General features: G+C 31.9%; 1 protein-coding gene across 1 annotated transcript; it reads left to right on the forward strand.

Moving 5' to 3' along the window:
- The first annotated feature begins 3,381 nt into the window (after positions 1 to 3,381).
- LOC105259150 (extensin-like) lies at positions 3,382 to 6,986 on the forward strand. The gene is made up of 5 exons (XM_011270901.3): positions 3,382 to 3,846; positions 4,208 to 4,585; positions 4,970 to 5,112; positions 5,959 to 6,629; positions 6,770 to 6,986. Exons 1-5 carry the CDS (start codon positions 3,699 to 3,701, stop codon positions 6,771 to 6,773), a joined length of 1,344 nt encoding a protein of 447 aa, XP_011269203.1. The 5' UTR covers positions 3,382 to 3,698; the 3' UTR covers positions 6,774 to 6,986.
- The last annotated feature ends 18,333 nt before the right edge of the window (positions 6,987 to 25,319 follow it).

The raw sequence follows: 25,319 nt of genomic DNA on the forward strand, positions 1-25,319 counted from the left end.
TGTTGGACTTAATATTATATTAATTATTATATTAATTATTATTATATTAATAATTATTATATTAATAATTGTAATATTAATTATTATAATACATATATCTCTTATATTTCTATTGATAATATTATAATAACCAATTGAAGTTTCATATTCTAATTTAATAATATCGAAATCTATCAATTTTAAACAATGAGAAACAATATTCCCGATGTTCTCCAGTGAATTTCTATGCCCGATGTTCTCCAGTGAATTTCTATGCTAGGGCATTCACCAGGTTTGCTCCTATATAGCCATAAAATTTGCTCCCAGAGAATCTAAATTTAGTTGTTCCCCGCTGTGAGATCTATGTCTCGCCGAGACATCTTAAAGATAGAAATTTTTCGCAATACTTTATATTTATAACGTTAAATATATATCCAATCAAATCATTTTTATTTTATATCTTTTAATTTCATTTTAAAGCTAAATAAAGTAATAAATTTGTGTTACTACTCTTTTTAGTATCTCAATAAAATAAAATTTCTTAAGTTAAATAAAATTATCAAAAATAAAAATGTTAAATAAATAAAAATCATAAAAATCTGACAAATTTTTTTAGAAGTAAAAAATGTAAAAAGTAGTTTAATTAAATAAAAATCGTAACAAGTATAAGAAATCTCTAATCTCTTCTTCGATAAGAAAGAAACTTAAAAAAGAAAGCGTGCACGCAAGTTTTCAGCGAAGATATCACTCTCGTATTTAAAACTAAGTGGCGTACTGTGTAAACCACTTTAAATTTATTGAGAGCGATTTAGTATTCGTACACGAAAAACATTGTTACGCTATTAACAGCATTCGACGAGGATAAAAATAATTCTCAGAGCGTGATCACATAGTAATTAACATAATAATTAAAGCATAGAAAAATTTAATGTATATATATAAATTATTAAAAAGAATTATTATCTAATATATAAATTAGAATAGATAACAATTTAATAAAAGCGCGTACTTTTGCAATTTATAATTCAATTTGTTTTATAATTCATGATTTGTTTCTCGTTCGTTGCATTTTGTACAAGGGTCTTGTTAAGGATTAATCGTTTCTTTTTCCATCAAATCAATCTCGCGATTTAGCAGACGGGAATTCCCGCCTTGTTTCTCTGTCCTGTCAACATTCCATCCTAGATCCCTCTGTAATTTCTCGTCCTGTGCGGTTTAACCAAACTACCGCTCGAGTTAAAACAACGATGAGAACACAACCGGACACGAATGATGAAGACGACGAAAACTCAAGAAGTAACCGCTTCGTCGAATGCGGGATGTAAATATTAGCATTGACTGAATTAGACAGAGGATTATCTCGGGTATCATTCTTGTGACTTTGATGTCATATGTCAAAGTCATATGTCTCTACGAACGACCATTGTGAGAAACCTGAGATTCTTATTAAGGCTCTATCACTTTTAAATTAAAACGCATCTCTTTAAATAAGTTATAAAATTGCTTAAGCATTTAATTTATAAATTATTGCATGATAAATATAAGAATAAAAATATGCTAAATGTAAAAAATAAAAAATTAAATAAATAAAAAATAGTTATTTAAAAATTAAAAAAAGATTCGTAACAACTACAAATTTTTAAATTTAATTTGAAATTAAATCAAATTAATATATTTTCTATTTTTAACTAAATTAAGTTATATATTTTTTAATTATATTATTAATCCATATATATTATATATAAATTATAATTAATTATAAATTATATAATTAATATAATTAATTATAAATTATGATTAAGATTTCAACATTAAATATTCACATAATAAAAAGATTAATCCTATTTAAAAATATATATATATTTAATTTGTAGATCATCAGAAGAAATAATTATAATATATTTTACCATTGTTAAATTTCTTAAAATCCATTTAAATAAAATCAATATTATGTATGCTTATAAAGTAAAATAATATCCTAATCAAAGTATATGAATAAGACGATTAAAATTCCATCAATATTAAGCCAGATTAAAAACGCACAAGGCACACACCTATACACTCATTCTTTTCCAATCCTGTAAGAGTTCCGATGTTTTGCATGCAAAAAAAATACGCGCGATTACGTGAGTCCTCAAATATCGCAGATTTCGCTGACACGTTGAAGAAGGCAGCGGCGAGGTCATCGCGCGTGACTCAGGATCACCACGTGAAATTCAAAGGCAAAAGGAGATTCGAGAAGTCGGCGGAATCCAGGATTACGTGGACATGGTCATCTTTTCTTTTTCTCATCGACCGTTCTCGCCGTTTCGACCGGATTCTTCCTTATTGCCGGCTCCGTCGAATCTCTTATCCAAACGGATAATAAAAAGGACGATGAGCCCTGCCGAGGAAGACGATAGCGGCCTCCTACATACTCATGCCTGCAACATCCATACGCAGGACCCACTCTTTCGGGTAACGAGTACGTAACGAGTCCTCTCGAAAGTGCGTCCACCTTTGCATACCGGTGCGCTTCACCCCTTCTCCCCCTCCAAATCTTGCAGGTGTGGAATTTTTTCCTCTTCTCTTCTGAGCCGCAGGATACTCATTTTGGTCACACAGGAAACCACGCAGACGGTCAAATCGCCACGATCGATCAATCGAACTGATCCGTGTCGTTAATTTTTGACGAATTTTTCAGAGATTTTTGTAACAATAATATAATAAAAAAATCTTATAAGGAAAAATGTGAATAGAAAGAAATTTAGCAAAATATTGTGACAATAAATTAAACAATAAATTTGGAAGAAAAAAAATACTTTGATAAAGTATTTATGATATTTCCTGTGAAAAATTTATGTATTTATTTCCAAATATAAAATTTTTTTTAAGAATCAAAATCCATCATAAAAAAAATCTGTGCAGTTGCATTTTTCCATTAAAATGAACGAATTAACTTTGATAATGATAATGAAAATCAATAATGAGAAGTTCTAAAATAGTATCTTCAATTTTTTTTATGTCTGTTCCTTCTTCGTTTTCCAAGAAATAAAATTAATAAGTTGAAAAACAATCAACAAGGTATTCTTAGTACTGTCGATTCCCTCGCGACAATATGACAGATGAAGATTTTTAAAACCTCGACCGAGCTTTTGGAATGCATGTTTAATGCATTAAACAACCGATCTGGAAGGGTTAAAGTCCTAAATCCGGCAACAATATCCAGCGCCTGTTCTATTCGCAAGGAACGACGAAAAAAAAGCAGCTCCGAGGACGAATGATGATCGCGAGCGTGCATGCATCCTTCGGGTGCATCCTAAATCTCGTCCAATGAGGAGTTCTCGGGTAAGAAGTAGGGGAGGGAGATACGAAAAGAAGGAGGATCAATGCGAAAGCAACTGTTGCGAGCACTTCCTGCGCAACAAGAAGAGGGTCCTGTGCTGCGGCACCGCCGTGTAATTGAGGTCCTACGATCCCTTGGAGGAGTCTTGGCGGCGGTGGGGGCCGCCCTATGTAAGGCCCTGGAAGCGACCAGGTCCAGTTCATCCAGCATCAGGACTCCACTGCGCGTCAGGACTCGCGCCGCCGATTGTCAGTGATTATCCTTCGATTCGGATCATCCGCGAGGAAGATAGCTTTGGAAGGGAATCTTCGGAAGAGTACCCCTTCGTCCTGGTGGAGATCGACCAACTGTCGTCGATGCAAGAGAGAAAGACGAAGAATACATCACAAAAAAGATGAAAGTGAACGTGACATTGATCGTGGTCCTTGCTCTAGGACTCGTGGATGCGGCCAGAAGAAGAGTCAGATCCACGACGGCGACGGTAACGACGACGCCGGCGTCGTTCGTCAATAGACAGTTCGCCTTCGTTGGGCAACCTGAAGGTCAGTGCCGATGCTTTCAGGGTCGAGAGTCTCGAGTTTCACGAGAGCTTCCTGCATGACTGCGGTAACGATAACGTAACATTACGACGTGTGTTACGTTAACGTTAAGCAAAATTAAGGATCTTTAGATATTGTTATGTCCTTGACATAACAATATCTAAAGATCCTTAATTTTGTCGCTCTTGCAGAATTATTTATAATAATATTTTTATAGCTATTTGTTGTTTGTAAATTATCTTATTTTCTGTTTCTCTACTATTCTTAATTACAAAATTCGTTCAATTAATAGAAAATTAATATCTTAATAAAATTAATATCAGGCCGTCGTTACAAGCGTCTCGCGCGCCCAATCAAATTTCAGAAGTAGAGACTCTGTGGGAAAACTTTGACATCCAGAAACTGGACGACCGCTCGGAGATCTTGAGGAACGCTTCGCTGAATCATGACGAAGCCATTCTGAGCAAGCAATACCCGGGACTTCCGAGCAATCCTGGTGACACAAACGAGCTTCCGAGTCCCATCTTGCCGCCGATACCACCGTCGCAGAAGCCTCCACCGGGCTGCCAGGGTCCGAGAGGCCAGTACCCGAGCCCGAAAAGCTGCGCCAATTATCTGAATTGCTGGGACGACGTGGTGATCGAGCAAACCTGCCTGAACGGCTTGCTCTTCAACGATGTCGCCGGTTACTGCGACTTCCCTTTCAACGTCAATTGCGGCGATCGACCGCCCGCCACGCCGAGTGAGTGCGATCGAGAATCCTGCGGCGCGAATGGTTCATTTACGATGATTCCCAACAGCCAATTCGATCGTCCTTTGATCGCGATTTCGTCTATTCGATCAGTGGTTCTCAGAGTGGACTTACTTGCGAAAAGCCAAATGTCAATATCATTTTGACATAATAATTTGACATAATAATTTTGATATAATTAGACATATCTAATTTTTTATTATCCTTGCTAAGGATCTTACAATAATCTCTTTGTAATTCTCCATTTAAATAGTCCAATTAAACAAAGAAAAATAAAAGAATAAATTATATTTTTTAGTATTTTTTTTTAATTTAATGCTTTATATTGATATTAATAATAATGGAAAAAATAAAGAGATAAATTCTGTTTGGCAGAACCATCATTACCGCCAGAATCGAAATATTGCCCGGATCCGAACGAACGTTACAGAAGCTCGACCAACTGTTCGGAATTCTACGTATGCGTCGCGGGCAAACCGACCAAATTCAGCTGTCCTCGCAGTCTGGTCTACAATGACGTAAGGATTCAGTTTAAAAAATGCGCCGTAAACGCTCGCGGAATTTTAAGTCGCGAAACGGCATGCTGCTTAAAATAGACCCCGCGAGAAAAATCTTATAATAAAACTTATAATTAAGAAATTATTTAATATAAAGTCCTGCTAAAAAAGATAAATTAAATTTGATTTCTAGATTTTATAATTATTTCTAAACCAAATATCATATCATATCTTTTAGTACACATTAATAATATATAATATATATAAAAGAAGTTATATGAATTTTTGCGTAGTTTTAAGTATTTTCAAAACACGCCATAAAAATTTGAAAAGAAAATCCGATATTTTGATATTTTATTTCTGCATTATTCTTCATACTTTTATCAATTTCTAAAATAGCTTAATTATGCAAAGTGCGAAAAAATAGATTTTATACATATATATTTAATTTATTATTTATTAAAATTTCATATGTTATGGTTCTAAAAAATATTTTAAAAGATATTTAAGAACCTAATAAGTTAAAATTACTGAAATATATTTAAAAATAAATATTATAGGATTTTTTTAAAAATTATAGAATTATTTGTCACGCATTACCACCTGCGCTTTACTTGGTTTAAAATAAGTCTACTTTATTATTATTATTGATTTATCATTTGGACCATTTATGCATTTTGTGTTAATTTTAATTAAATTTTTTTGATCCTTTGTTGAAACATAACAAATTTTTTTTATTTATAGATGTAAAATATATTTCATAGAAATATATATATATTTATAGAAAATTATAAGGTTATTATAGATATGTGATGAATTTATTTTTAAAAAAGAAATAAATGATATAATTAAGATTTCATGTTTCAGGTACTAAATGTTTGCGATTATCTACGCAATGTGGACTGCAAAGGCGCGGCCACGCCGAATCCACCAAAGCCTACCCAACCACCAACTCAATCTTCACAAACACCGACACAACCTTCGCAATCACCGACTCAAACTTCACAACCGCCGACTCAACCTTCGCAATCACCGACTCAGATCTCGCAATCACCTTCGCAACCCTCTCCCACCAACCCCCCACAACCACCCATTTATCCCCCACAACCGGCTTATCCTCCTCAACCGCCGATCTATCAACCGCAGCCTTATCCACCACCGCCCCCCTCGTATTCCAGGAATCCTTGGCTGGGCAAAGTCGAGTCTGATCCCTGGCATCAGCGATCACAGGCGCTCCAGCTGGAGATCAACAAAGAAAATCCCACTCAAGAAGCGACCGATAATCAACTATTAAACAATCGGCCCACGCCTATCGTGACCGAAACGTCCGATCTGGTGAACTCGTGGCCTCTGTTCCAGGTGATACCAAGCGAGTTGGCGAATACTACGTGTAACAATGGCGACGTGCACAAACTTAATGATGCCTGCACTAACGTTGTAGTTTGCAGGAACAGTAAGCCTCAAATGGTGAGGTGTTCAACGGGCTTTTCATATGATAAGCCATCGGACTCCTGTAGGCCCTTCAACATTGCCAAATGGTACGATCTCTCTTTCCTAATGTATATTAAAGGATTTTACATTCCAACTCTCGTATATTAACAAAAATGAAGTATATGCTATATAAATATAAACATTTAAAGCAATGATTTAAATTGAAAAAATGCATTTTTTGTTTCAGCTAATTAACGAGAAGTTTTTTAGAATTCAAGCCTTGTACTAAGGATGCGTATCGATTGAACTTCAATATAGTATAACATTTGTAATAAATTACCATGTTAATTGTCTTCTACCAATTTTCGATATCTGTGCAATATTCAATCCGAATTTAAATTGAAAATTTGCCAATAAGCAGTTTTATTGAGAGATAAGACGTTTAAGATAAAATAAATAAATGAGTAAAGAAATAAATCATTAATCATATAATATTTAGTTATTTTCTCTCTATATCATGCATTCACTTCCTAATCCTATAAACAAATTTGTAACTTTAGATTAAACCTAAATGATTAAATTTAATAAATATACATAAAATAATAAAATGAATGTAGACACTCTATTATATATTTTTTATACTTTAATTTTAATTATTCCAATTCAATATTTATAAATAAATATAAGTAAATAAAAAATACACCTACATTTGAGAAACTTATTATGGAAAATAAAATTTTAATAAATGTTAATAGAAAAGAAGAAAATAAATACATTAAAAATAAATAAATATATAAAAAGTTAAGTAGACTCTCGCGCTAAGAAATTAATTTTATGCGAAATTGCCATCGATGGTAAACTGTTCGCGAAAATAATGCAATTCAGGCGGTTTATGTGGAATTCACCAGATTGCAGCACGCGTTCTCCAACTTCTCCAGGTTCTTCAAAGGACAAAGAGAGTGAATTATAAACGAGAAGATCTGAGAGGTGCGTTTCTAGCAATCCAAGATCGTTGTGAGGAATTAGAGCGTGATTGAGTCATGAAGAGAAACGTGTTGTACAAAATACATCATGTTTGATAACCGGCGGCGGCGTCAAGATGGCCGACGAACTCCCACTGCTCGATATGTCGGCACGTAACTGGAACACACGCATTTTTCCACTCCTTTAGAGAACGTGCGCTAAGGCATATCTTCTCCAATTTTTTCAAACCCGCTAAGCAATCTTCTGCGCCGTTTAACAGATTTATTAGATCGTGACTATACTACGCGTTGAGCGAGTGTTTCTTGCCCTAATTTTCACGCATTCAGAAAGATAAATTGTCCTAATCTCGACATTATTACATGTTTATAATTATTAATGTACATTATTAATGAAAGTATTGATGATAATAAATTAAGAATTAAATGGGATAATCTTTGAATAATAAATAGATAGATTTAATATACTACTTCGAGTCTATTCTAGCATTGAAGTCTCCGACCTGAAATATATTTTCGAGTCTATTCTAGCATTGAAGTCTCCGACCTGAAATATATTTTAATGTAATAAAAGATCTTTTTAAATCAAGCTTTAAGAATTTAAATATTTCGAATTTTCATCAATAACGATATCAAAGATTTCAATGATTGAAAAAGTATAGAAATTCTTAAAATAATATAGTAAATTTTAAAAATTAAGTTCTTAAAATAATATAACTATGAATAACTTATAAATTTTATAACTTTACAAACTTATATATTTTATAAATCCAATTAAGTGATTTAATTAAATGATTCTAATTATTCGATATCGAAATATATATTAATAATATTAGTTCTTTGTACACATTTGTACATATATTTTAATATTGTACATATATTTTATATATCTCTCTATATATTATAGTTTTATTTAAAAATATTTAATAAACATTTAATTAATTTAATAATTTCATTTAATAATGTACAGTAAAAAAATAAAATAAGATAATGTTATGCTCAGCATATTTCAAAGCGATATTTATTGCGTGATCAATTTCTCTTCTCTATTTCATTCCTCTCGTTTTCGATGGTGCATTGTTGGAAGAAAAGATGGCACGTTAAAGAGAACATCGTAAACCGCAACGATCTTTTTCAGATCTTTCTTCGTAATCGGAATTTTGCGCTTGATTGCGCAGAAGAAATAATGATGAAAAATTATTAAGGGAAAAAATAAAAGAAGAAAAAAAGAATTTTCAGATAACTTAAAGTATCTTTCGAATTATCCACATATGTCATATGTAATTAATGAATTATAAAATTGCAGCATGTATTACTATATAATAATTATATAAACAAATGGCTATATAATCACGCAATGATATTATATAATAGCAGCGTCATAGAGCGATAATATAATGATCATATAACTGTTGTAAGATTGCATGCTAATTATGTAAATATATGTAAATAATATCTGCGACATTTTTGTCGTCAATGTTTCTACGCTTAAAAAACTTGGCAGAATATAATTGGAGATATTTTGTTGTTAAATAGAAATTGTGATATTATTTTATTTTTTAAGCAAAGAGTATTTCGTATAAGCCGGATGTTTTTGGATTTGGAAATTCGAGAAATCGTTTAGAAACGGACAATCGGGCATCGAAAGTAGCGAAGAGAATCTTGTACGTTTCACTCGAACACGAGGCGCAAAACTTGAATTACGTAATAATGCGCGACGTGTGTGTTACGTTGGGAGAATATGTGAAGCGGCAAAAGGTCCTGGTGAAATGTAAAAAGTGAGGCGAATCGAAGTGGGAAAGATATCGAATACATACTTGATTGCATTTAGCCGAGAATGCAATCAAATCATTATGATGTGAGAAAAAAAATTTTTTATCATGATAAAAAAATCATTATCTCTGGAAAAAATTAACTATCAGATCATCAAGGATTTCAAACAAATAAAGATCAAAATAAAGATAGAATAAAGTATATATGAAAATATTTCTCATAATCAGAATATTTCCTTCGTATTATTATTGATTGAATTATAATAATTTGCTATATTAAAAATACTATTTTGTACTATTTTGATTAAAAATTGTTTGAGAAGAGAATAATTATTTTTTACAAAATACAAATAAAGAAATGTCTTTAATGAAGATCTCTAGTGAAGTGGCTTGCCATTCAAAAATTCACAATAATTCGAGCATTTTCGAATATTAAATTATTTTATGCAATTATAATAATTTGTTTCAAATTTAAGATCAAGAAAATTGGTTCGTTCTTAAATAAGACGGCGAAAAAACATCACTTTCCCGCTGCTTTCTTGCTGCTTTTCTGCTGCCACACCCGTTTACATTTACGATTCTGCGAGAGATCGAAGAAACATTCGATTTCAAACGTTATGAACGCAAAACAAGGAATACAAGATGTAGCTACTTAAATATACTTAAAGTAAATGCTTACACGTTTCTATCTTCATCACATAAGTCTATTCGATTACTATCTCACCAAGAAAAAAGCAATAAAGCGGTAAGATATAAAACAAATAGGAATTGAATTGCAAGCGTTCACATTCGCGAAATGATTGCGATAATGATTTGCGGTAGAAGAACATTAAGGGAGAGAAAGAGAGAGAGATAATCGCATAATTTCCATATTACGGAAGGCTTGCGGGTCGAGAAAGGAAGGTATTCGCGAGCTGGCCTCGACCTTTCCAGAAAAACATGCCGTCAACAAGCCCTGCGATTAGGCACGCGTGAAAGATCAACGATGGACGACCGCTCGAGGCTACCACGTGCGATGCAAAAGCATTTCAATTTCCAATTTTGATGTCATAAAAACAAATAATATAATTTGGTCATCGCGCGCAAAAACAAATATAATTTTTCTATATATTTTTTATTCGAAATAAAAACATAAATTCAGAGAACTAAGAAAAAATTTTAAAAAGTAAAATATGTACATATCCGATATAAAATAAAAATTTATAAAAAATAAAAGTTTGAAAATTATATATGATACAAAACTGTAAGAACAATTATAAGTGCGTTTTAATATTTATATTAGTAAAAAATATAATTAATTAGAAAATATATTGAGAAAAATGTGAGAAATTTTGATAAAAAGTTTAATAAATTATAAGGTCACGAGATGTATGATAAGCGGTTACAATTGTGTCCGTCAGAAAATCAGAGTGTGTCGTTACGAAATTTCCGTCGCGAGGAATCGCCTTTCTCTCACCTTAATGATTGTCAAAGGACAACGTCCTTACACCGGCTAAGCTGCAAAGCGGCGTACGATTAAATGTTAACATGGGTCATGCAATATTTCAGCAAAATAAAGTTTTACGAAATTTTTATTAATTCTCTATTTCACGTAAAAGAAATATTTTTTTATTCTTACATTTTTCAAGCCCTCTAATCGTCATTTTAGAATCTAAAATTAACAATTACACTATTGTATTGCATTAATAAATTAAAATTAAAAATGATGTATAAAAAATGAGTGAAAATAATAAAAAAGTTATTAATTGTCTTCAGAAAGGCCATTAATTTCGCGGATGAATCTTCTTTATCAAGTAAAGTTTATTAGTGCACAATTTCAGTTAAAGGTCTTGGTGACCTTTCCGTTTGCATCTGCCTATTCTAATAATAGCGAAACGAATGTATTTCGTAGTCGGAGACATTATTTTATTTATACACATTGTAATATATATCGATGCAATAAATAGAACATTATGCAAGTTCCCGTTAAGCAGGTAATACATGTACTGAAAAATTCCATTATATTATGCAAATTATAACGTAATGAGAGCTGCTATGTAAAATCCGCGAAACATTCGTGAAATGTCGCACGACATGTCGGTGAAAAATTTTATTACGTGTGCGAACGAGACCTGCTATCTTTCAGAAAGTTTTATGTTTAAATATAATGTAATAAGAATTTATATCGCATACGTAAGTGATTTCTTGAAAGGGAATTATTCGGGTAACTATTTAAAAATTTTTATAAAGCCACGAATTAACAAACATGTAATGTGAGACTTTTTTGTTCACAATTAACTGTTTCTTAAACATAGAATTTTTACTATGTATTAACTATATTAAAGAAATTTATCTTGAGAGAGCTATCAACATGAGATTGCACTTTGAAGATGAAGAAAATACGGAGGAGGAACCCGGAGGAGACATTCTCGGCTTATGTTTCGTCATCGCGTTCCACGATTTTTTCACGTCGACAGGGAAGGTCCTCTAGGTGTGACTCGAATTCTTCGACCTGTCGCTTTTCTGTCTCTGTCTCTCTCGTTATACTTTTCCTGCAGGTCGACTGCGCCCAAGAGAAGGAGAACGTATATTATTTCTATTGCACACTTGATTATACATCTTCACAGATCCGCGAGTTTCGCTGCGAGAAAGAGCGAGTGGGAAAGGTGATCTAGTAAAAGATTCTAGCAAGCTAACTCAAGATAAAATTATCAAACGTATTAGAAAATATATGTTTTTTTGGATTGTCATGTATCATTTTTCACATACATTTATATAAAAATTATGCAGCAAATTTTTATTGTTTTTAAAATAATATCAAACAATTATTTGTCAATATTAAATATTATAATTAAAGTAATTAATCAAATTCTTTAAAATACATTAATTTCTGTTATTAACTTATTATTATTGATATATAAAAGTAAATTTTAAAAATGTCATTTATTAATTGTCTTGAAGAAGAAAATGTGATATTTCATACAATTATTCTTATTAAATCGCTGCTTTAAAATGTATTCTTATTATTGTTCTTTATTTTTTTCAGTAAAATTATATGGAATTTCTGCAAAATATTAACTAAACCAATAAAGCAAGATTAAAATACAGTGAAAGATTTCTATTGTTGCCAATTTAATTACATATTATAACGCAATTATATCAACAATTATTCAAATTTATATTCTTTAATTTTTTTAAAGATTTTTTTCTCTTTGTTGAATTAATCACGAAATGAGAAATCAAAATGAACCCCTATCTTTTAGTGAATTTTCAATCTAATTAAATCGAAAGTGTAACTGGGTCATCTTGCCGGAGATTTTGCAACTTTGCAAGGCAGATAAATGTTTTAAAAAGCGAAACAGAGAACGAAATGCGGTCTGAAAATCCGGTTTGGGGAAAATAACGACGGAGGGGAATCTCGGGTGGGTCCCGATGTTGAAGACCTCGGGAGCTGGATCTTCGTGCAACGATATAAGCTATCTTTTCAGGCTTCTCGGAACGCATTTAACCATCCTCGACACGTATAATTTTAGACTCGTGAAAGGACGATACAGCAATACCTGGCCAATGGCCAGAAAGAAAGCTACGGTCTTTTGCTGATAGTGCATTTCAATGATATTAATAACGCGATATAAAAGAAATAATCGGTAAATTGTTCCGTCCAGTTTTGCATACTCTACTTAAAAGAAAAGACTTTTTTTTAATTTTTCTAAAATCATATATTCGTCTGGAAAATCTGGAAAAATTATTTCTGAAAGCGATAATGTATGCGTAAAATCCAGCCAATTATATCACGTTGCGTGCATTGCTATGAGCGCGAATCAATTAAATCCGATTAAATTAAGATAACGTATATTAATTAAGAATATATCGTCTTCATATTGATCGCCTCATATCATGACAAGAAAGCTGAAAAATATGAAGGAAAATATTTGATGCGATTTCGAAATATTTTGATAAATATTTATGTTTGATAAGTATTTTTGTTTGATAAATATTTTTACTTGTAACATATTTGCATTGGATATAAAATCTTTAATTGAATCTTAGCAAAACTTAAGTGAGATTCGCGTGGCCTTTAACGCGTCAACGCCCCGTTGTCCTAAATTTGAAGATTAAGTGACCGATCAAGGCTGCGGTTGCAGCCTCGCTTAAATGGCGTCGATTGTCCTAATGTTGTTTTAACTGCCAGGAGACAAATTACACAACGACAGATTATACCCTTACCGCGCCCAACGTCTCTCTTTCTCTCTTTCTCTGTCTTCCTTTTTCCCTTTCCTTCTATCAACGAACGCGTGTGCGCACATATTTGCAGTAAGGTTAAACTCCGGTGACATTTTGGACGACTTTCACCATGCGAGCCCGGCTATGGGACGGCTGCTTTCTTCATCTTTTCGTTGTTGTTGTCGATGACGGGCGCGAACGGTTCAGGGTGCGGCACAGTCATAAGTCCGATCCAAAATGGTACTTACTACTTACGCGTAGAATCCGATTCGCGACCCCTTGCGACTTTGCGTAACCATAATCCAAATAAATCCGGGATAAATGTAATTATTGCAGTCTGAGAGAAAGTAAATAAGAGGTCAAAAAAATTGTAAGAGCTTCAAATATCTATTTTATTCGCTTAATATATAATATAAATATAATATAAAAATAGATATATTTTCATGCGTATTTATAAAAATCTATATATTTTTATATCTAATTAATTTTGAGTAGAAATGCATAACTTGTCATGTCTCAAGAACAGTGCAACATCAAGAAATTAAATGGCGTAATTAGTCGATTGAAATATAAATCCAATTGAATTAAAATAAAAAGCCAACTTTAATTTTTATAATATCCAAGATTTATTTTATTTGTTATAATTTTCGCGTCATTTTTGCGCGATATTTCTAAGCATCGCGATCAGGTAATGTTAAGGGAGAAAGCGAGAAACTCATTGAAAAATAAAAACACCGCGATGCATAATCTTCTCCATCTATGTAAATGTATTCCTGGTAAATGCATCGCTTGTATTTCCTTCGAAGTTTTCTTTTTAATTTTTTTTACATGCGAGCGAGCTGCACATTATTATGCACCGTATAAGGAAGTGCATTCCGTTCACCTTCGAAGTAAGACAGAAGAAAAAGTGCTAATAATAATAAATTAAAATACATATAATATATAATATATGTGTGTGCGTTATTCAAAGAAATAATCGATAAGTATATAAAATGATATCATATTATGTAAATAAGCAAACAAAGTGAAAAAGTAATAAAGTCCTTTTCCGGGGACTCTTTTGCGAATTACTTGTATGCTACCGTAACTATTAAATAACGGCAGAATTAAATTAGAAATTGCAGAGTGTAATTAGCAAATGTAAAGGAAAGGTAGAAAATTGGAAAATCTTTTTGCCTACACTATCGTTTCGCACAGCGTTCGATCGCGGAAGGAACGGCTCGTCTCGTCGGTAAGTTACGAGCAAACTCACTCGCGCGTGTCTGAGCCTTACGTCTGCAATTCCTTACGACGGCATTGCAAATGCTGAAGGCAAGGATCAAACATTTAATTCAAATGTCAGGAATTACGGGAACCTGTTGGAAAACCTGTCAGAAACACGGAAAGGTGAATGACGAAAGAAGAGAATTATTTTTATATGTTATAGATATTCACATTTAAACGCGTATATTAATTAAATTTAGTTGACAAAATAGCATAAATAAAATAAATTAATTAAGAATAATTATTTTTATCTAACATTACAAATATGTTATAGATACTCGCAATTAATCCATTTAAATGCGCGTATTAATTAAATTTATTCTACAAAATAGCATACAAATAAAATTAATTAATTAAGAATAATTATTTTGATCTAACGTTACAGATACATGCGATTAATCTATTTAAGTGCGTTTATTTATTAAATCCACTTAACAAAATAGTACAAATAGAATAATTTAGAATAATAAATAGGATAAATTAATTAAGAATAATTCTTCTGACAATGAGAAAGAAAAAAGTTGACGGAAGGAGGGAGGAAAGAGGAATCGTCGCGATTTTTCGCGGGAACAGCCGACAATGTTACCGGTCGACCGGTTGCGTTTAGGCTCGTGAATCGAGGAGATAGCCGGCGAATATGTAGGGTGCAGCGGCGAGAAGTGGTTCTCCTTGGGCTTCGGTGCCGCATTCCGGTTAGCATGCATCTCCTCTCCCAGCGGCTTTTTTTCCGCGCCGCGACTGCAACGTGGGCGACGGAAAAACGGATCTGTGTGAGCACGTTATTACCGCTAAACACGTTGCATCGCACCCCCTTTCGCCCCCTTTTCCCCCCCGCTACCCTTCCTCGGATGATGACGTGTTCGTCATTGAGTTACATTTATGGTCATAAACGACGAATACCTGTCTCGAGAAAAATGAGAGAAAAAAATCTCGCATGAGAGACTTTCCATTATCTATACAATGTCCGTAATAAGCTACGATTCTCTTTTATTGTCAATCAATCTAGACTCGAATTTCTCTTAATATTTTTACGCACTTTTGACGCGAGGCAAGATACAAATTCATTTCCGAATAAAAATGAATTAATATACGTGAGTAACAAGATTAATTTTAATTAAAGTCTAAGAAAGTTACTATGTTAATTTTATTTCAAAATAAGATGTAGCTCTTATTTTCCGGTATACATGTAATAATTGCTCCTTAATGAGAAATACAAATTATTGCTTTACAAATTATTGCAGAGAGAGATTAGATTAGAGATTGTAAGGTGCGGAGAGACTACATCTTGACACGAGATCCGGTTATTATCCTTGTGAGAATCCGCGAAAGGAGGCGAGGAGACGTGATCCCGAAAACAACGGGCGATATCTCGGTTCCGTTCTGAATGCAACGGAGATTGCGGCACGATCGACCGACCGGTTGGTGCATCTACCTCGCAAGAAATCCTCCTTTCCCATTTGGAAGATGTTGTCTCGCGCGCAAGATTTAACGGTTTCACGGCGCTACGTGATACATGATGATATGACAACCCGTTCTTATTTTAATGACAGATTCTATAATGTGTTTGAAACTAATATTCCTCAACAAAAGTATTGACAAGTCAAATCTTTCAAATTTTTTAGCAATTAATGAACGGACTTAAACGGTGAACTTTAAGAAGAGACTAAGAACTAAAGAACAGACGAAGAACGTTAGGAAGAAACTAAATAATTAATTATAGAAATTTCAGGTAAATTGTATTTTTTAATGGAATTTGAATTTAAGATTTGAGTGTAAAAAATAGGTTAATGTTGAACATTAAGAAATCATAAGTATAGTATTTTTCTAAATATGTTCTTCAAGTCATAAATATAATCTTTCTAAGTCTTTCTAAATATTTTATTATTATTATTATTATTATTATTATTATTATTATTATTATTATTATTATTATATTATTCTCTAAAAATTCGGTTCAAAGAAGCGATGTTCAAAAATTTTTACACTCATATTTTAATGCGTAAATATACTTTATATATTTCCAAAAACATTATATTCGAAAATAAAATCGCGTTATTGACTTGAAAAATGTCGATGTTTGACCAAATTTCGTAATTTAAGTATCTTCACTCTTTGTTACACACGTACGATGGGAAACGTGCCAATCTTCGAGACAATCTATCTGTCGTGTCTCGTATGCGAAACGGAATTGAACGGGGCCCAGACCGCCAAAAAACTAGGCGGCATTTAAAAGTCGTAACGCGCACGTCGCGAGTCGGGTCGCTGTCAGTCGTCAAGGAAGAGAGAAAACTGCTCTCGAGAGTTACGTCGTTGAATAAAGGAATCGACGAGAATCCACGCGAAAGGAAAAAGATCCAATTGACGAAGGAACATCTGGCTGAATTCGAAATCGCACTTTCTTCGGATCGACGATGTCAATTTCGACCGAGCATGACGCTCTATCTAAACTTAAACGACAAGATCAGATGAATAAACTAATTTCAGAGAAATTTATGCTACCTATTACACGAAAATGGCAAAGATAAACTGTGAGCTATTCTGACGATTTCATAATATGTGAAAGTTAAGATACATATATCATAAAATCCCAATTATTTAATTCCAATTATTAATTAATTCCAGAAATATATCATAAAATTGATATATTTCTGGAATTAAAAATTAAAATTAAAAATTACAGACATTATCAGAGCTATAATATAATAATGTATTTTTTCATAACTTTTATAATAATAATTTTTATAATAATTTATTTTGCGATTGCAGCAAACTTGAGACAACATCTTCGCGAGTGTACTTGACGCAAGTGCAACCGCGGAAAAAATAAAAGGAACGGAAGTGAGGACCTTGGATTGGCGACGGATGCTTCATTGAAATCTCATCTATGGGTGTTCGACACAAAATAGAGAATGCAAGTCTCGCTCGCGCTCGCGCGCACATCAGGAGGAGCAGCCAGCTGATTGTCATTCGCGGCGCATCGCGCACGTACCGAGAGGTAAAACGCACGAAGAAACGTATATATGTATACGTATGCGAGGAGGAAGGTGTCAACAACCTCTCGCGACACTCTCCTCCACCTGCGCCTTTTTTGCCACCTCCCACACCATCTCTGTCGCCGACGCGCCGCAATCCACTCGGCGACAAGCTCCTTTTAGAAAACGGCATAATGCAATGCATAATTGTTCGTCACAGAGTGTATGAATCTTTCGATTGATGCAATTTCATTGATCTTAAGAAATAATTGCGCGAGGCCGAGCTTCCTTCAGAAGACAGCTCCGTTATAAAAGAAGCTTCCTTTTCTCAAGAAACGAATGATTATTGATTATTATATTGTAGAAAGAATGTAAACCAAATTTTTAATATTCCGTATAAGGTCATATTGCAATTATATTTTTTGTTTTTAAAACAATATTACAAGTATTTTGTTGAAATGTATGCATAAATGTTGCATCGATATTTAAATATCGAATTAGTGATATAAGATGTAATACTATTTTAATTTTAATAATAAATATCATTATCGCGTCACTTCGATTTATCTTTTACATATATTGTATTATATAAACTGTGTTTTATAAAAGCATCAATTCATAAATTTATATAATTATTTCGACTGATTTACATAACTTTTGCAAGAAATTATGTGATTAAAAAATGCAGAAATAATTCCGTGTAGTAATTCCGTCTTCTCATGCATAAAACAGTTTGCCTAAATTTACGAGTATTTCAAAAAAGCAGGCAATTAAATTATGCATAAGCTAATAATCGTATACTAAAATACATTTCTGCGTCACCATGATAAAGTTCAACTGAACAAACAACATTATATATATTTCTTCAAAAATTCTTAAAATATCTGAATAAACTAGGACAAGTTATGAAATCTCTCAGAGAGAAAGAGAGAAAAGAAAATTAAATAACACTTTATTTTTAAAAAATACGAAAAATAATACTGTATTTATACAAACATTGTTTTTAATCTCATTTGTTCTTTATTTTTCATCTTAATTAAACTTGTATAAAATATAAAATTAATTTGTCACAATTTTCCAAAGGTGTAATCTATGTATATTATTATTTCAATTACTCGATCTAATTTTTTATTATAATAAAAATAAATTTAAATCACGATTGCGGGAGATGGCTACTTTCCTCCTCACCTTTCGCATTACGTAAAGATCTCGTTCATCTCTTCAGTATCCTTCGACCTAATTTTCCGATCGAGGTAATAATTGTCTGAGCAATATTTTATCATTCTCTCAATATTCTGTAAAATATTTATATTATTTCACTTTAAAAATCTTTCTCAATCATCAACAATGATCTAATTTAACTCGCTCTCTAATATTTCTATATATAAAATATACAATTATATTCAAAAGATTTTTGTCTCATTCTATTAAACAAAATTTTTAAAATTTTCAACTTGCATATATATTACTCTAAAGTAAAAGAAGGATTAAAATCCCCTCGTCCTTCTTTAGTTTCTTTAAAGGCACGTATGCTTTTGACTGCTGCAAATATTATATACATCTTAGATTTATAATATAATTATAATTTGTCTGACATATATATTTTTCATAATTAAAAGTTAATAATTAAAATTTAATAATTTATAATTAAAAATGTTTCATAACTTCCCGAGAGGCTTATTTTAAAGTATTCCCATAATAAATAGTTCGATGTCCTTTAGATGTCATTGTCCGCGAGTCACGCGATCTTTTGGAGACAGCGCAGAAGCGCGCAGGGTGCAGACGTGGATGCTGCGGAGGATCCATCGAAAGCGAGGAGCGCCTCACTTTCACTCCCGCGTATATGATAGACATGCCGCGGCAGATGCCAACGGATAAAATCGCTAAAGCCACTGGCGCAGCGCGATCGACCATCCTCTTCTCCTCCGCAATGCTATTACGCAAGCCGCCTGGGAGATGTTACTTCACCCTGTTGGCAAAAGCCGGCGACGCACTAAGCGCGAATTGTTAATAGGCGAGGAGGTTCGAAAATTAAATTTCACGCTATATTAAAAACGAAAAAACCGCGAAATTTATTTGTATGAGAACCAATGTATTTTGCGAGCCTCATGAAAGTGACGGAGATTTGTTATCTTTCTAGTCTTCGTTAATATATCATTTCATTCTCTAGATATAATTTATTAAAACAAAAAATATATATCAATCAAGAGATTGTTATATTACACTATATTGTTGTATTACTGTTATATATTTGTTTATATTGACTATATTATATTTTAGCATAACACAAAAATCTGTAATTATATTAAATAGAAAGATAATAAAATAGAAAGATTAAAAACAGGTAAAAAAATAAGGAAATATATAAAGAATTATATATCCAGAAGAAAAACAAGTTTCATATATTTCATAAAGATAAATGGCCGCATAAAAAAGCAGTTTCGTAAACACGTCGAATGATTTATCTCTCACTACGACAGCTAATTGATTAATCAATTTCTAATTTAAATTTCATCATAGCACTTTCATTTCAATTATGTTATAATAACCGTTCTGTTATTAGAACTCGATCGTATATTTTGCTGTGGAAAAAAAATTCCTCGATCTTTAACGAAATTCTTACGAGAGAATGATAATTCGTAAGACGAGAAAAAAAATTTATGAAAGAGATGCGAGACAACCATGGGCGGTGCAAGAGGCGATCCTGCGGAAGGACGACGAGTCTTCTAAAAAAAAAGGAGAGAGGCCATCAAGCCGAATATTAATCGCACCGGGGTATGGCATAAACATCCTTGGCACGTTGAACACGTAATACTGATCAGTGTACCGCAATAATGCACCGTACGCGACGCAACGTTACCGTTATCCGGAAAGGGTTTACCTTTTTCGTCGTGAAGAAACATTTTCTTCACGGCCCACCGATGTTAATCATAAAAATACGTGATCCGTATTTTATTTAAACCACGCGCGCTTCCTGTTTTTCACTCTGGGAAATTACGTGATTTTTTGGTATTTTATTTAAAGGAAAATTGCAGGTTTTACTTAATTAATTCACTTAGAATGCGACAACATAAAATGACAATTTGCGGTCGCTTCCAATCATTGAGCAAAAAATACAATAATTTTATAATGCACTCTGATATGAAAGTATCTTTAGAATATCTTTTCTCTCTCTCTCCTCGGATCTAATAAATGTTAGCTCGGAATACAATACTGTTTACAATTTATAAAACGTGAAAGTTATTTGATGCCGCGAAAACTCGCTTGGATAACTGGAAATCAAATCGCTTTTACCGGAAGCACGATAATATACATGAAAAATGTATAGAATGCGCGCTGTTATGCGTTATATTTTTAATCAAATTAAATTTTCCAATTAATAAAAAGATAACGATGACAGCTAATAATGTGGAAAAAATTAAGCATCGATAATAATTAAATTATCGCGATAATTAAAAAGAAATCAAAAGAATTATTATTTTAATTATATATATTTTATTGTTGAAAAAAATAATATACTTAACACACCAAGCATTGGAGTGCAATATTTTTTATAAAGAGCTGTTAAATTAATTTCTTTATTATTACTGTGATATTTTTATTTCGATTATAAGAGATTGTAACAAATTACATTTAAAATACACTCGACAGAAATACGCAGAAATCCTGTTTATCTTATTATTTAAATAGAATTAATCGATAGCCAGCAGCCACTCATTGAATGCGCTTTAAATCTCATTATCTCTCTCACTCGACCAAGCGACGACGGCGGTACAATTTATTCGAGAAACTGGATTAAACGGAGCGAGAAAGTTCCGTTGTCGTCGTCGTTGTCGAAAGCGTCTTGTATTAACATGCATGTCTGCCTTGGATCGAAATCGTCCTTGGTCTCGAGAAGAAACACGCGGATCGATTCTCGTTTCGAAGGTATCTCAAGAGAGTTTTCATTGATTGATATAGTATTCAAGAAATAAAGAGAGCATAAAAATTTGTCAAATTTAAAATTCTACAAAATAAAATAATTTGATTAAATAAATATCCTCGAGCTGAATTTTAATGAGACAATAAGAATTTTATTTTTATATATTATTAATATTTTACAGGAAAAAAATATTACTATTTTTCGAAAACATAGAAATATATTTTTTAATATATGTAAAAATTTAATTGATTATATAAATATATATAAATTCGATTGGATTTTATGTTTTCTTTTGAAATATCGTGACATTGTGACAAACTTTCTCTTAAAAATATTTTATTCGAATATTTTCTGTGGATCTATAAATCTATGATAAATCTATATGTAAATTTTTATTTATTTTTTAATTATTATTTTATTTCTTACATTCTAGTTTTTCTTAATTCTTTTCTTTCGAGCTAAAGACTTTCATATATGACGAAATAGCTTGTAGATTGTCGCGCGAAGTGGTGAAATGCGTTGCAAAACTCGTACTTTCTTACGTGACAAATCGTAATAGATACCGGAAATATAAATAGATGATATAAGTATAAATTGATACAGCACGATCTGATTTATCGATACGATATGCGACTTTTCGTAATATTGCAAAAACTTACAATGATTTCACAGTATTCAAGTTAAAAGGACGCAGTAAGAAAAAGCTTAAAAAATTTGCATAAGTTCCACGGTTATAAATCGTAGATAAAGTGTATCGTTCATATAAATAAAATAAAATTTTCTATCAATCATGCCTGAAGTTCATTACGTTACTGAGAAAATCTTAATAAATTGAAAAGGTTAATCCCATTAATCTATTTTTACATTTTGCACACAAGAAATTAAAACTTTAAATGAAAGAACTCTGTCTTATTGAAAATTTGTAAAATAATATAAAAATAAATATTTAGACATGAAAATGTAAAATTTATATATGTATAAGATATTTTTTACAAAATAATAAATAAAATAAATAGCATTTTTATGCAATATTTCTTAATTTATTCAAAACTATTTATAAAACTATTAATAAAAATCTTATTGGAAACAAAGAAAAAGACAGCAGAACTTATAGTTCCAATCTCAATTATCTATTTCATTCTGATCGAGACACAAGCGATTTCTATGTCCATATGAAGAATATAATAAATCAATCTTGTTGGCACAGAAACGATAGAGTGAAGAAAAATGTTAGGAATTTTATCTAATTGTATGTCTTTTTCGTGGCTTTCTTCCGCGCGTTATTTTCTCATGTCGCTGCAATTTAATTTATTTAATATTTTTTTCGAAAAATACGTTTCGGGAATTATGAATTGAATTTGCACTTGAAAACCCGATGTTTTTTCCTCGTATGAAGTATGATTCTTCGCAATTCGTTTTGCAGTTAATCATATTCCATTTTCGAAGCTAGGCATTCAACTTCTTTGAATTAATTTTTCAACATTCTTGAAAGAACAACTCTCTGTCGATTGATGTCTAAAAATGAAATACACGATATTTTGCTATTTTTTTAAGAAAAAGATCATTGTTGATATATTGTATAAGATACATATCTTAATATTTTAAGCTTAACAAAATTAAAAATGTAAATCAAAAAGATTTCAAAAATAAAGGAGATAAGTTTAGAGGAAAACGTAGTCTTTATGTATTTAGAATAAAAATAAGTTTGAGCAAACAAAATCAAATGTATAAAGTGGAATTAAATCTAGGTAAACTCCTTTTCTCTCGACTCGTGTATGCACGCGATATTAATGTAAATTTCAAACTTTTACTCTTGAGAGTCGGCGAGAGTGATTATCGACTGTGACGAAAACGTCCAAACATGTACAGCTTGCTTTCAGACAAGCGAATTTCACACATAGATACATATATTTCTTGTCCTATATATTTATATTGCATTTAAACCTATGTTATAAGATTCATATAATTTGGCATTAATTTATATTTTTACGAATCTCTACATATTTACATATTTATATGTAATTAATTACTATATTTTTTGCAAAAATTATTAATATCCGTAATTTTGTAAAATTCATTTTCATAATTAATATCACTATGTAATTATTGGTTTCAAAAAAGAAGAAAATAGAATTAAATATTCTTTTCGACAAATCTTATTTAAAGGATATTCTTTGATAAGAGACACACATATGTAAAAATTCGAAAAAAAAAAAATTAATTTGTCATATTACGTCAATTTTTCTTCTCATATGTACTAAGGCCACATATTGATATGGCAATATCCGGAAATGCATTAAAAGCATATAATCGGCTGACTTTATAACGGACGTGGTCTCGAACGAGAATCTCAAAGAGGGTGGTGTCTCGGTGACATGACTCACTCGTCTCGCACAAGCACGGCCTTCCCCGTTATTTTGTATCGCACCGCTCGCAATCGATCGCAACCTTACGATCGCCATTATAGCCACGTATCTTGGTCCTGTATAATTATTATTATAGCCACGAGCCGACTGGTATTCTGTAAATCGCACGACCATGGCCAGCAGCAGACGCCGGACGCTTACGAAAGCAGTTTGACGAATTTATCGATATGCAAACGCGCGTCCGCCGACGTCTTCTTAACGTAATATTAATTAATGTACATATTGCGCTTATAAAAATAAAATGATCTTTACTTATTAGCTTTAAAATTATATTGTAGCTTCTGCAATCTCCGAAACGAATCTATCCTCGGAAAAATTTTCCAGGAATTTCGGGAGCGTTAATGACAGACAGAAATTCATCGAGATAATAAATTCTGATTTGTCTCTCGAAAAACAACAAAGAAAAAATTAAGATAATTGTATATTAAAGGATGACAGCTCTCTTTCTATCGGCGCTGAATTTTGCGATTCTTGAAAGGAACAAGGCATTTCAAGATTCGCAAAGTACTACTCTTTGGCAAAAAGCGACTTCAAAACTGGTCGTGCAACTAGCAACAGATAACGTGGATAAAAAAAAACAAGTGATCCCGGAGACACTAAAATACTAAAAGTTATTTCAGAGATTTTTCAAGATTTGCGGAAGATGTCTCAGGAGTGAAATATCATTTATAAATGAAAGAAAAGGTGGTTTTAGTTCGTAAAATAAAAGATATATTTTATATTAGAGAGAGTTTTTCAACTTCACTTTTTTAGGCTCAAAATGAAATAATCATTATGCAATATATAAGTATTATACAATATATAAGTAACAATTAAAATGTATTTTAATAATACTAGAGTTTTAAATTTACTATTTACATTTTAATACACTAATAAAAATTTTAATGTATTAATGATGCAAAATATATTAATTATTCTTAAAGCAAAATATTTATATGTATATTTCAGAGATGTAAAAATGGAAAGTACAACTTTTCTTTTCGGATTTTCTTTTTAACGATAAATCAAAAAAAGAAAAGAAAAGTTTACCACATCTTTCGTTTCATCTGACCACATCTTTCTTTCTTTACTTTCCCTTTCTCTAAACATACTTAAAGTCCTGTTCTACATAACAGATTATTAAATTCCGATAAAAAACAATAATCTTAAATAATAATCTTTAATTTTTACAAAAACAAAACTTTGCGGTGCGATGAAAAAAGCAATGTAACCGAGATGTCTTAAATAATAATTCATTTATATGACTAGAAAACTCATAA

This window comes from Camponotus floridanus, unplaced genomic scaffold (assembly GCF_003227725.1).
Source record: "Camponotus floridanus strain SB8 unplaced genomic scaffold, Cflo_v7.5 scaffold97, whole genome shotgun sequence".
NCBI classification, from domain to species: domain Eukaryota; kingdom Metazoa; phylum Arthropoda; class Insecta; order Hymenoptera; family Formicidae; genus Camponotus; species Camponotus floridanus.

Coding starts and splice junctions, on each gene's coding strand:
- LOC105259150 (XM_011270901.3), top strand. CDS start 3,699: ATGAAAGTGAACGTGACATTGATCGTGGTCCTTGCTCTAGGACTCGTG. Junction 3,847..4,207: donor CTTCGTTGGGCAACCTGAAG/GTCAGTGCCGAT, acceptor ATCAAATTTCAG/AAGTAGAGACTCTGTGGGAA. Junction 5,113..5,958: donor GCAGTCTGGTCTACAATGAC/GTAAGGATTCAG, acceptor TTCATGTTTCAG/GTACTAAATGTTTGCGATTA.